We start from the raw sequence: 13,869 nt of genomic DNA, 5'->3' as shown, positions 1-13,869 counted from the left end.
CTTTTTTTTCTGAGGAAGGTGGGGGGTGCCAGTGTATTGGAAGCAGCTAAGTGAACGGGTGAGGGGTTAGGGCCTGTCTTGGGCCCTGAGTGATGGGTATTTGAACAGGCATATTTACCCTGGCCGTCATGAAAAGAGCCGAGGGGACCTGCGGGGAGACGCTCAGGCAGAGACAGGCAATAAAAACTGGGCCACTGTGCAAACAACCCAGCCCAGCCTATTCCTCTGTTGCCACGGCTACGCCTGCGCAACCCACCCTTTGCCCAATCGCTTGCCTCCTCCTCTGACATGTGTGATAAAAGGCCTAAAATGCAGCAAGGCCAAGCAGACATTTTGAATCTAGGTCCCCACTGATGGCCAGGCTAAGGATGTTACTCATTGTGCAAATGTCTTGGTGCTCATCTGGGCCATTAGACCACTTAGACATATCTGAGGTGAGATATGAGGAAATAAATCAATAACTGCTCTCCAACTGCTGATTGAATATTTGTATTCACCCAAATTAGAAAGATGATCAGCGTGATGAGCTAATCACACTGACAGTGGGCATGATAATCAGGATGTATAGAATGTATAGGTTAAGATGCAATCAGGCAGCTGGAGAATCAACAGAGCTGGTTTCCTGACTGAGCAGCAGCCAGATAAATGAGTGTTACAGTGGAATGGATGGGACCCGCTGTCATTGTCTTCGATTCAGAGAGTCACAATGCCTCTGGTTCTGCTCCCTGCGCCATAGACCATGCAGTATAAAAGCTGTCTGGGTTTTTTTGTCCCTCCACCCCCACCACCCTTTGCTCTCCACTCACCTCTCACAGCTGGCTCTTTCATATCTGCCTGATGTCACTCAGAGCCGCCTGCACCAAGATAAATTCCTCCCCACTGTCCCCAGAGCACCCTGGGTACAACTCAGACACATTCAAGCACACAGGCAAACAAAGGCACAGAAATGTGAGAGATACATATGCATGAAAATCATCTGTATCTGCCAGGCAGACGGCTTTCATCAAAGGTCCTGAGTGGTTGTGAGGACACAAATTTCTTTTGTCAGCACATGTGGAGTCTAGTTGTGTGTGTTTTAATGGGGATGCCCCCAACAACACAAACACACACACACACACATGCACACACACAACTTCACATCCGTACCCATGCGTACTCACACACACATGTCATAAAACCTGGGGAAAGAGCAGTTTGAAAAGACTTTTAGATTTCAGCTCCAAGTGGCACACAGAGCACAAACCCCAGGCGAGAGATTTGGTGTAAAGATGACAGGTGTTAAATGGCTTTTAATCCTCTTCTGTTATCTCTGGGACTCAAATTGAGCTTCCTGTTTGGTGGGCCTGACCTGTTGTGCTGCTTCACCTCTCCCCTGATGAAAACAGGCTCTATCTCCAGCCTGGCTCCTGACCATCTAAATTGCATCTTGGCCCCTAGTCACCTCCCATAGGACGGATGGAAGGATCTGGCGTTCTGGGGACGGCCACGTGAGAGAGACAAGGGAGGCAGACGGCTGCATTCAAATGTTTTACAAAAATAAAACAGGGTTTTTGTCGAAAGAAACTAAAACGTATTTCCTTGGGAAAATATTGTTTTTATTTTATAGTACTGTTCCTTGTTTCCTGATACTGGCATTCTTTCCCTCTTGTCTTTTCAAATTTGGTTTATCCAAACTGGTGTGTTTTAACAGTGTAGAGTAGAGAAAGTATTTCATAATACATTTGGAGCATTCTGTTATGATTGCACAAAATATTAGAAAAGATCCTATGATGATTATACAAATTATACACTCAAAAATCATACACTCAAATTCAGCACAGCCTTTTAAAGTCTCCCCTCGTCCCTGTCCCACTGTGGCCAAAGCAGAGGACTCGTGTCTGATCGCTGTGGGTGTCCCTGTGCCTCTATTCAGCAGGACAGTGATTTTGGGAGGTCTGTCATTAGAGCCTGTGTCATCCCATTGTCTACGGCCTCTCCCAGACAATGGGGATTTTCCTGCGCACTACGGTTAGGGTTGGAGGGGTGGAGGACTAGAGGGAGGAGGTCACGACCTTTTGAATAACCTTCCCACTGCTGCCATTTAGCAGGACAGGATAACACTTTATCCATTCCCTGCCACCCCTAAACCCTGACTGACCACCCTGGATATGATCGTCCACCCAACACCATTAAAGGGGAACTCACACGAGCTGGTCTCACCGTAGTTAAGAGGCTCTGATGGCTTTTGTTCCATCTACATGTGTATTGTGTCAGTCATTGAAGTAGACTGTTTGCTTTATGCCATAAAGGATGTTTCCATGTATCAGAAAAATCATACAGTGTTTATGAAATGCAACTTAGAACACCTAAATCTACTATTTTCTGTCTCTGCCCCTTTCGTCTCACTGACAGATAGAGAGGTGGACTTCACAGCTCTAAATTACCTGTCTGAAATTCAGGTCTGGAAATGCCACGAAAAGAAATTTAACAAAGAGAGCAGTCATTTTGAATGGATTTTTCTGTTTTGTCAGGACCTATCAAGTCATCTGAAGTTTCCTATCTACGTCTATGTCTGTTTTCATGTATTTTGGTACACTTTCCCTCAGCCTGAAGGAATCTCCAAGGACACAAAAGGACCATCAATTCCTGGAGCAATCCCATTTGTGTCAGTGTGAGGAATGTAGTTGAGGCTGGAGGATGTGGCAGCTTAAAGAGAGTAGTCCACTACTGCAAAGACAATAGCTTGGCTCAGGCTTGGTGATTTTCCGTCTCACACAACCACCTTGAGGAATGCTGGTCAAAAATGTTGGGGCAGTTGAGGTCGTCAGTGAGTTTTTTTTTTGGTGTTGGTATGGCCAGCATACATGATGAGCATATATGAATGTAATGCACTAGTCTAATATTTTATAGGGCGGGTGTTTATGGTTTAAAGATTGCAACAAAAGCTTCTTTTCAAATACATTTTATTCAGATGCAATTATGTGTTCAGAAAAACACCAAAGAACACAAAAGAAGTCATTTCAAAATAACTAATAAATTATTCTATGAGAAATTCTTACAATTATGAAAAATAACAATGTCACAAACGTAATGCTCATGATATGACATACTGGCATGACAAAAGTCATATTCAAATATATACATTCATATTCTATTGAATATACCAAAGAATTTACAAGTTCCCACACATTCTTAACTGATACTACAGCACACAACAGCTGTAACATCTGTTTTCTTTTCCTATGTAAATCTCCTAGCGTAGCTATGTCAGTTATCGGACAGTGTCAAACATCGGCCATTCTGTTAAACAATTAAAATGCTAAGAATGGATTAACAATCTATAACTTCAATTTAATAATGGATTAACATGACAATGCGGACATTTGCTGATAACACACGCCGTCCGATAATTAACACCGTTACGATAGTCCTTTATGGCTTTGCTTCCTCATGAGGAGCTCAGTAATGGTACTGAACACATGCCCAGTCCTGAGGAGTAGTACACAGACTCTCCCATGTAGGGCGACTCCTCTCTGCTCATCAGGTAGGTGTTGTAGTGATGAGAGTTTGAGTTTGCGGCGGAGTAATAACTCTGGTATCCAACAGAGGAGTCGTACGGCTGGAAGTCCATGAGCTGAGAGATGGAGAAAGGGTAGTGGCTGAGTGGTTCGCTGCGCATGCATGGGTCCATGGAGAAGGATGGGGGAGGTAGAGACTGGGGAGTCTGAATGGCGGTGGTCGGGATGGGGTTGAGCGTTGGGGCGGACAGAGGGGACAGGTGGGCAGGAAGCTCGTGGGATGGAGGAGGGAAGGAGAGGCGCTGCAGGGGTGGAGGGGGTGAAGGGGATTTGGGGCGGAGGGCACAGGGTGTGGCAACAGGTGGAGTGAGGGCAAATGTGGAGGCAGTTAAGGGAGCTGAGGTAGATGATATGGAGGCAGAATCAGAGGCAGAGGCTGGGGTTTTAACCTCCGTCACCTTCCGCTTCTTCTCTTCTCCCTTCCTTGGCTTCCCTTCAGCCTCGCTTTTGGTTTTGGAGGGTGACTGCGGCGTTGCGCACCGGAAGCGTTTCTGGCGGCGCATGTAGCAGCCGTTCTCAAACATATTTCCTGAGTCGGGGTGGAGTGTCCAGTAGGAGCCCTTCCCGGGAGAGTCTGGCGAGCGTGGCACGCGGATGAAGCAGTCATTGAAGGACAACGAATGGCGAATTGAATTCTGCCAGCGTTGCTGGTTCTGTCTGTAAAAAGGGAAGAGCTGCCGGATCCACTCATAAATGTCGTTCAAGGTCAGCTTTTTAGTCGGTGATTGCTGGAGGGCCATGCAGATGAGTGAAATATAGGAATAAGGGGGCTTGGCGTGGTTCATGTTCCGCCGGTATGCTGAAGTAGGGTCACTTCCCAGGACCTCAAGTCCATATGGGTCCCTCTCCATGAATCCCTGCTGAGGTGGATGCGCTGGGCCGGCCAGTTCATTCCCAGGGCTGCCAAGACGCTCTGAGATTTTCCCAGCCATTGGGTCCCCCACTGGCCCACAGGTCAGGTAATGAGACTCAGGGTGGACATAGCCCCCCAGTGCAGATTGCAGGGTGGTGCCTCCTGGGTACATCTGCAAAGGAAGGAAAACAACCACTTGTTACACAAAGTAAGGTGGTAGGTGACATCATGTATAGTTTATTTTAATTTTACAATTACATTATTTAATTAATACAGACAAAAAGCAGGAGAGAGACATTTACCATGATGAGAGATTCAAAATCAATTCAATTAACAGATGCCAGACCCTTTCAGTGCCCTGACCAGTGGTAATCGCTTAGTGGCCTACTTCAAAGCCTCTGAACCTTCTTCGCGACGTGATCCTGCATTTTATGCGCGAGGGAATTCCATCACGCAGACTCTCCCCAACACCTCCCTCCAGCGTCGCTGCCTTGATTTCATTAGCAACCCAGCAAAGTAAGCTTCTAGGGTATCACCATGTAAATATATTCCGGCCACCCACCCAGCGATAACCCCATTGTTCCGCTAGTCCGGCCATTCTTCCCTCGCTTGTTTTGTCTCTTTTTAAGTCACTCACCGTCCGCCTTTTTTCTGTACCATGAAAGACATTTTGACAGAGGGGTCTTTGGGGACACGACTGCTGCCCTCCGCTGCCTTTCTCAGTGGACGTTGTCAATAATAATTCGAGGCTTTGGGCTACCATTTCGTGTTCTTTTTGAACTCAGAAACGCCCCCCTGGTTATATGTTTGTAAAGTCATACGCATTCGTCAGAGAAAAAAAGGCCTTGGCACAATCATGGACTCAATCAATTAACTACCCTCAGACCACACACAGTCTGAGCTGAACACATAGACCTGTTACCTAAACTCAATTTAATGTTGAAGAATGGTCGTAACAGGTCACGAGTTGAACACCACACCAGCATAAATATTACTATGAGTGTAGGGCAACATAATAAGTTGTCGTCGTTCATTTAACAGAGATTGGCCTATAATCACATACAGAACAATCCAATGGGAACACTAGGGAACAAAAAGTGCTAATAGTTTTTTTTTTAAGAAGGCTGCTTTTATTTAGCCAATCTGCACTGCCCATGCAACACCACTTAGGTGCATTGTTTTGAAAACAGGATTCCGTCTTATTTTTTTCGTTTGTGATAACCATTACCTTTGAATGCACACAATTAACATTATTACTATTATTACTGCTGCTGTTATTGTACTTCATGAGGATGATGATGTTACTAGAGATGTTTTAATAATGAATGTGGATGATGAGAACTAGGCTAGCAATTACATTCAAATCCATAAACTTAATTAGCTACTTTGTTAAACGCAAGAAAGAAATATTTGTATTACTCTTAGATGAATTGATGACTTACTAAGTTATTTATATTTTTAAACTCAACACACATGTTATTAACAATGCAATACATTTTTCGTTGTATAGAAAACGAAACAAACGTTATTAAGGGATCCCATCATTTATATATAGCCTATATTTAAAAAAAAGAATATTCACACACCTCATCCGGGTAATAGGTAGCCCACTCTTCTCCTTTCTCTCGTTTCACTCCGCTCATCTTTTCAGCCCCAATTCCAAGTTTAAAAAACAAAGAATCTTGGTGTTTAAAAAAAATGAAATGGTCTGTTGTGAATCGAATTTTTCGGTCTCGTCACCACTCTGCAGATGGGAGAAGTAGCTTGCGTTAGTGATGGGAGGGTGAAGCTCTACAGGTTCATTTGAAGATCCTCAGGTTGTTCGTCTCAGTTTGCTCTTGGGAACCTCCCGCCCATTTTCTTTCGACCAACCCCTCTTTTTTTCTTGGTTAAAACGTTTGCTGAGGGATTTGGTATTTAACCCCACCGTTTAATTGTGTTTAATTGCCATAAACTGTGTCAGTGACACCAATCTTGGGGTCTACATAAAATGTACAGCTTTACAAAGTTATTTGAAATGTGATAGGACATGCAGAGACATAGAAGGTCATATAAACTATTTTTTAACATTATTTTGCCATCAGGAATAAAATCTAGAAGAATGCACTATCATTCATTTTCTGGATATCTAGAGCATCCTGGCTGTGACATCACTGGCTGGCTATATGATGCAATTATTAAATTGATGAAGAAAATACACGATAGCACTTGCCCAAAATAAGCCCTTAAGTACAGTATGAGAAATCCTGACATTGTTGTCTTTCTAATAAACCAATTTCCCCTATAAAAATGTCACACCTACAGTCATACAATATTTTTTATTCTGAAGTCTTAAATATCTGGAGAGAGCCTCAAAGTTGACACACAGGATATTGGGAATCTACAGTTGATTTATGATAAGAAGGAATCTAAACAAACCCATCCAAAATGCAGATCTAAAACAAATATTCTCAAAGATGTTGTACCCATGCAAGACACACATTTTCAGCGCTGTTGGCAATGTAAGAACTTTCCAGTGAACACTATAGGCTACATTAAGAGGGTTATTTAGGAACTTCCACAGGTGCACCAGTCAAATGGTTTCATTTTATTGTATGCATTATGTGTGTGTTCATTTCAGCATTTCAGCGGTATTGTAAAGCAGCCATGACTCATTTCTCAACACAATGAGACTGCTCCTTTTTTTTTTTATCTGTCTGCATCGCCGCTGCACTCTTCCCATTATTGAAGACAGCTGCTTGGCAGATTGGGGGTGTTGGGTGTCACTTTTATTGACCAAAAGCAAACATTTACTTTGCAGGCCATTTAAAAGAACCACCCTCTATCCCCTTTCAACCAGCCCCCTCCACCCAACCCAGCCCAGATGCCTATATCTTTCTCAGACCTACTTAGAGGGAGTGTTCTGCCGGCTCCCATGTTTAATGACGATTTAGAATGCTTAGAATTTCAGCATTACATTTCCAAAACAAAATTATACAAAATATATGAAGGAATTATTCTGAATATACAAAGAAATGTAGAGCTTTGCTATTAGCTTAAATATTTGCTTTTTTGTGGTTATGATTTTTGGGAGAATGCATGAGAAAAAGAGCCTAAAGAGTATAGAAGGACTATGGAAATAACATGAATACATATAGGCCTATACATGTTTAGTTTAATGCACACTAGTGGATGTTTCATTTATATATTTTTCATGGCCATGTTTAAATTAAAAATTTTCTTTTTAGCTGTGGTCCTTTCGTATTTTTACAAAACAAACATCTTATTTCATATTTGTTTCAATGAATTGGTTATCAATAGAGTGAAATGGATACAAAATAACTAATCATTCTAAAACATTTAGGCCTAGCTTATGCATGTAGCCTACCCACCAAACAGAGTAACCGTTTAAATTCCAGTATTTTACTCCAATCGTGATACAAAAAACACTAATTAGTTAATTGGCAACATTAAAACAATAAGATAAAATAATGAAAGTCTCATAGTGAAGATATAATATTTTCATCTGGACAGATATCTGCAAATAAATGAATACAAGTGGGAACACTGAGTTTATTAGCTGTTTCCTAATACTTCCATATGCAACCAAAAAAAACTAAAAAAAAATGGCAACGCGATTAAAATAGGACTAGCCTACTTTTGAGAGTTGGGGGTTGAGTAACCACTAGATCGTATAACCTATTGATTACGCGTCTTTAAGGATTGGCCAAGGTGTTAGACTCGCACATTGACAGGAAACAATTCAGCCTAAATAATCACGTTACGAGTTTTTTTCACCTCATGTGTAGCCCATTTCTCGTAGGGCTAAGTAACCTACTTCTCAGATAGTCCTAGAACATAGGTCGTTTTTTTGTTATGCTTTTCTGCCATATGTTTATGGGCAATTGGTTATTAAGAATAAATCAACCAACGAAAATGAATAGTTGACTTGACATGAAGGTATGACATAAACTTTTAGAAGCTCATCCACTCCACAAGATGGCGATATACACTGTAAAGTTTGGAATTAACGCGCCAAGCAGATAGAAGGAACACAAAGAAAGACTTATGACCAATCACACGGCGATTCTCTCTCTGCTTCCAAAACAAATGTCTGTATCCTGTTTAGAGAGATTCCAAGGTAAAGAAACAGGTTTGTGTGTATGCTTATAGATTATGATGTACAGAATTACTATTTTTTGTGTTTTGCCTAAAAGCTTATTTGTTCCATTTAAAGACAAGTTTAAGCCCGTAGTTAAAGTCTCAAGGTACAAGCTTACTGCTAGTGTTATAACTAGCAAATAGACTGGTTTACATTAACAGCTTAAATATTTGAACTACGTATTTCGAGCAGTTACACACTTAATTTGCATGAAATTGTATTAAAGTGCGTACGGGTTTAAAAGTGATCCTCTTTGCAACAGCATGTCTACAAACAACAGTGTGACGACCGTACAGCTAGGCTCCGTTAGCCAAGAGGTTGAAGTGCCAATTCACCTTTTACCTTGCGAGATTGAACACGATGGTCCTGCTAAAGTATCCCAGTATTTTACCTCCACTGTGAAGGACCGCAAACACGGTTAGTGGTTAAGTTTGAGCATAGGTATGATCATGGAAAATTGTAGCTAATTTTATATCTTAATAATACAAACATGTAATAATTTAGTGTCTACGATTCTCAAAATGATAATTATTATTCCTTGTTGCAGAATTGACCGTATCCTTTAGGGGTCGGGGGTTGAAAGGCCAGGAGGTGAACTGTCCTGAAGGCTACACAGGTCTTGTTCTGAAACAAGTCCATAAACCAAGCTCGGATCAAGAGGTAACCATAAGGACAAGTCTCTTGTGACATAATTCTTCTCTGAAGTTTTTAACTTGTGCATGTAAATAGGATTAAGACTCACACTTATGATTTCAGTTTTGCAACCAGCTCATTGTTTGTTCATGTTTGCACAGGATGGTGCAGTGAAAGTTTCCTCCATGTTTCATAACCTCACATATTGGAACCTGGAGATCCCCCCCTCTACTGATGATGGAGTTGTCATGGCAATGGCATGGCCCAAACTTGCAGACGCAGTATGATTTTGCAGATAATAACCAAATATGAAACTAAATCACTTGTCTGTAATGCTCAATGCCCACAACTGAGTCACTGAAGATGCTGTGTTTTTGTTTTTGCAGATACATGGGCCAGTAGAAGACTAAGGAAGAACAATGTATTGACAGATTCCAGTCCCGTCAAGTTAACCAGTGGCAAAGACTACAATACATTTGTTTTAGAATGGAGCTAAGATGTATAGTTGCTTTCTTAAAACTGAAATGGCCTCTGTTGCTAAGATTTTCTGCACTTGATTTTAAGCTTTGTGGTCCATTTTAGTATTTAATATAAAATATTGCATTCAAATCTTGAGCTTTTTTTCTTCAATCTTTTCTAAAACTATTTAATGTGAAACTTAACTGTCACTTATTTACAAAGTCAGTAAGAGTTACTCACTGGTTTTATTTACAATGGCAAAGAACATTTTGACCAGTTTCTTCACAAGTTTGCTACAAATGTGTTTAAAAAAAAAGACCAAAGACAAACAGATCTTTTCAGTACATATGACTCTTGACTCCTGTCATTCATAATTCCCTTCCTTTTTCATAGGCAAGATATCGTAACCGTGTTAATTATCAGACGGCGTGTGTTATCGGCAAACATTAAACTTAGCATTTTGATTGTTTAACAGAATGGCCGATCTTTGACACTGTCCGATAACTGACATAGCTACGCTATATCTTAGGTCAGTGTATTTGGTAGCAGGTGCACACAACAAACACAACAAGTGCACCCAAAATAACATATTAAAACTATGAAAACAGCCCACATACATACACAGACATTAAAATTTTCACCAAATCACATCCTAGGGTTTTATTTTATATATTTCTAGTTCCCCTTCTCTGTTTCATTGTCCTTTCAGTCCTTATGTCTCTGCTTTCAGATCTTCATCAAAAATGGGTTCAAGTAAAATACACTTATACTTAACACTGTATTGATATTCTCGATGTTAGCTATACTTTGTGATGCCTTGACAGAGGTTGGTCTATATTTGATCTGAAAAGAAAAGACACATGTGTGAACATTAAGGGATCTGTTGCATCTATGTCTTGTCAACAGCTGTGTAGTGATTTGGCAGAGGTAAAGTCTGAGGCGGAAGCTCAGTTGGGTCATCTCCCTGGGGGTCGTTCTCTCCACGCTGGCGTTTGGCTGGCAAGTCGTGATCATGTGCTTTTCTGATATGCCGATACAAATCACCAGACTGTGTGTAACTACGGTAACAATAGCGACACTCAAAGGGCCGCTCTCGCGTGTGAACGATGGCGTGCCTCCGCAGCGTGTATGCGCAGGAAAAGGTCTTTCCACACGTGCTGCATGTCGGCACATCCTCCACATAATTCCCAAGGGAGTCTTGGAATTCCTCGAAGTAGACACCCTGGTGCTCAGACGGATGGGACCCTGATGCGTAGAGAGAGCCGGGAAAATGCGCATGGTCTGAGGAAGAGCCACTATGACCATGTGGTGACATGGGGAAAGAGATTGGCTCCTGGTGCTCAGAGATGTGCGACAGAGGATTTGAGACCATAAAGTGATTTCTGGCCAAATCCTCCATGTCAGGATTACTGTCAAAGTGCTCATTCTCCCTACCCAGATCTGGAGTACCAGCCAATCGCCTCCCCTCCAATTCCTCATCAATCTCTTCATCTGAAATCACAATGGCCTCCACCTTAACCTTAACCCCATCATCCTCAGTCTCCCCTCGTCTCTCCTGAGACTGGGGACGATCGCTCACACTGCCCACTTTCACCCTCACAAAACCCTGCCTCGGCCCCACTTCTTCAGCTTGATGAGAAGGCGACACAGGATTCCCCAGGTCTGGACTCTGGATGTTAAGGTGAGGTGCAGTGAGGGATGGTGCTCCTTGGCTTAAGACTCGTGCCGAAGCAGAGCTGTTCTCAGAGTGTCCGTCTTGCTCAGGACTGAGTCTGTCGCCATCCCCTGTGTGAGTCGGGATGACCACTGCCGACCCGCTGGGCTGGCTCTCTGTGCTGTTGAGGGGTTGGTGAGATTGTAGAAGCGATGAGGATGACGGGTTGCTATTGGTTCCGCAGTACATCTCAGTGGTGCTGCAGGGGCTCGAGAGGACAGACTCCTGAGTTCCTGTCCGTAACTGTGCCTTTCTTCTGCCTGAGACGAGACCAAATTCTCCTATCGCAGGGAAAGAGTCCATGCCTGGTTGGGTGGTGTCTGCTAAATCTGGACTACCTGCTCCACTGCTGCTGTCATCTCGAATGTTGCGAACGTCAACAACTGTTCGAGTTTCCACCTTTAAAGAGGGAAACTGGCTGCGCTGGTGGTATTGTGATCTCACTGATGATTGTCCAGACATTGCAACTGCTACCACCTTGCTGGCCCCTCCTTGGCCTTCCTCCTGTGTCACTCTTCCACTAGTCCCCACGCTGGTTATGTTACTTCTGGAACTGCCCGTCACTATCCTTCCAATTCCTCCTGAGACTGAGGCAGCCTCAGGGCCCACCTCCTCCGCCCTGGTGCTGTCAGCCTCGGCCAGGCCACGGCCCTGCAGCCTCTTCTTGCACACCTGCACCACGTCGTTCATGTGCAGGAAGCTGGCTGCTGCCAGCACGTCCTCCGGGGGAGGGTGGGCCGCCAGCCTCAGCACCCCCTTATACATGAAGTCAAGCAGCAGCCCGAAAGCTGCCGGGGTAACGATCTCCCCATTGATGGTGACCAGCGTCTCCCTGCGGGGTCCTGAGGAACCAGCACTGGGGGCCAGTGGGTGTTCAGAGTAGAACATGTGGAAGAAGGGGGAGAAGGAGGCTAGTACAACACGATGAGCCTGGAATCGTGAAGGACCCACCTGTACTACACAGTCACAGAGAAAGCCTTGCTGCTGCTGAGTGCGCAGGCTTGCCAGGAGCTGCTGACTGTGCTCTGGGAACTCCATCTGCACCTTAAGGGAGTGAGAGAGAAAACACAAGACCATGACATGAGTGGGTGTGGGTTGAGGGGGCCAGTTACAGATGATAAACATCTATAAGGAGGATAAACCACATTCAACAACCACAATCAAATAAAAGGGGGGATGGTGTGAAACCTTGAACTTTCTTACCTTTATGGTAAGCAGTCGAATGAGTGGCACTCCTGCATAGGCCAAAGAAAATTTCTGTTTATCTGTGAAGGCAGCCTTATGCTCTCAAACTGACGTCTGGGTGTAACAACAGTGGAGATGTCCAAAGAAATATGTAGGCAAGTTCTTCTTCCATGGAAAAAATGTGTTGAACGGAAGCTGTTTCAGGCAAAGTAAGAATGTATTGTTAAAGAAATACACAGGTCTCAGGACGAAAATAAATTTTAAAAGCCTGTAATATCTAATATAGCTATATCTATAGCTATTCAGTCACAGTTACAGTAAAAAAAACAAAAAAAAAAGCCCTCTGGTCTATTTAGCCGTGATAAGTTGTGCACTTTGCCCACTCTGGCATGTTTCAAAATTATGCAGTGGTTGGAGTCAGGCTCAGAGCAGGGGGTAAACGTATACGTGTAAGTCATAAACAAACCAACAAAAGAAATACATATAGAAACATAAATTTATTTGAGTTATTAGTTATTTTAGTAGCCATAGGCTCTAATGTCTGAAACGCATAGAAAAGTTTTTCTGTAGGCTAATTCTGGCTGAACAGCCAAGTCATATTCAAGGCTTTTAAAATGTATTACCCACCTGAGTGCTTCAGATTTCTTCAACAATACTTAACTAATTAGGATCCCCAAAATGAAGAGCACCAGAAGGACTGGCTTTTCCACTCTAGCAGAACTCAATGCAAACTGTTTTTTTTTTTGTACAATGAATTTAATCGACCACCGTTAACTACGTACGTCATTTTTTAAAACCAGTTAAGATCCTATTGTGTTTTACTGTTTACGACCCCTGGAGGGCAATACAGATTGTAACCAATGAATGTACCATGTTCTAAGTAAAGGTATTTATTTCTTGGACAAGGGCATTACATTCCCACATCAAAACACTGTTAATGTTAGCAATAACTACGTTACAAAGCGTCTATAGCCTACGATTGCTAGCTAGCAAAGCTGCTTTGTTTACTGACCAGATGTTTTGTTTTGTAGCATTGGTTAGCAAGGAGACACCGCTGAGCCTCGTCCGTTAACTCAGAAAGTACAAACAGAAACTGTCAGACACTCTTTCACATTTGTTAGGAATGGCAACCAAAACGAATCGATAAACACCGGCATAATTTATGTGATTCTCACCTCTTAGAAATGTTACACCGAAAACCACCTTTTTCATTGGGTGTAGCAGTGTAGCATCACAGTTTTAAGAATATGTACTGCCACCTACTGGCTGGATGTTTCAGAAGTAACACTAGTGCGTCTGTGATTATATTCCGCCAGAGACCGGAAAG

General features: G+C 42.9%; 3 protein-coding genes across 4 annotated transcripts; 1 reads left to right on the top strand and 2 right to left on the bottom strand.

The window, feature by feature from the left end:
• Positions 1 to 3,427: 3,427 nt before the first annotated feature.
• Positions 3,428 to 4,582, bottom strand: foxa (forkhead box A sequence; the record flags this gene model as incomplete). Its single annotated transcript, XM_080840563.1, has 1 exon — positions 3,428 to 4,582. One exon carries the CDS (start codon positions 4,580 to 4,582, stop codon positions 3,428 to 3,430), a length of 1,155 nt encoding a protein of 384 aa, XP_080696689.1.
• A 3,895-nt stretch (positions 4,583 to 8,477) lies between these two features.
• Positions 8,478 to 9,784, top strand: rnaseh2c (ribonuclease H2, subunit C). 2 transcript variants are annotated; one of them, XM_080840484.1, is made up of 5 exons: positions 8,478 to 8,542; positions 8,814 to 8,968; positions 9,099 to 9,211; positions 9,346 to 9,465; positions 9,571 to 9,784. In XM_080840484.1, the coding sequence occupies exons 2-5, from the start codon at positions 8,815 to 8,817 to the stop codon at positions 9,592 to 9,594; spliced, it is 411 nt and encodes a 136-aa protein (XP_080696610.1). In that variant the 5' UTR covers positions 8,478 to 8,542; position 8,814; the 3' UTR covers positions 9,595 to 9,784. The 2 variants fall into 2 exon arrangements, with proteins under 2 accessions (XP_080696610.1, XP_080696609.1); XM_080840483.1 differs by having other exon boundaries at positions 8,489 to 8,530.
• Positions 9,785 to 10,036: 252 nt separating this feature from the next.
• On the bottom strand, positions 10,037 to 12,691 carry zbtb3 (zinc finger and BTB domain containing 3). The gene is made up of 2 exons (XM_080841005.1): positions 12,561 to 12,691; positions 10,037 to 12,401 (listed from the first exon to the last, which is right to left on the bottom strand). The coding sequence occupies exon 2, from the start codon at positions 12,393 to 12,395 to the stop codon at positions 10,533 to 10,535; it is 1,863 nt and encodes a 620-aa protein (XP_080697131.1). The 5' UTR covers positions 12,396 to 12,401; positions 12,561 to 12,691; the 3' UTR covers positions 10,037 to 10,532.
• Positions 12,692 to 13,869: the final 1,178 nt, after the last annotated feature.

Source organism: Sprattus sprattus, assembly GCF_963457725.1.
Source record: "Sprattus sprattus genome assembly, chromosome: 6".
Taxonomy (NCBI): domain Eukaryota; kingdom Metazoa; phylum Chordata; class Actinopteri; order Clupeiformes; family Clupeidae; genus Sprattus; species Sprattus sprattus.
This window is presented reverse-complemented; position numbering and strand designations above follow the sequence as displayed.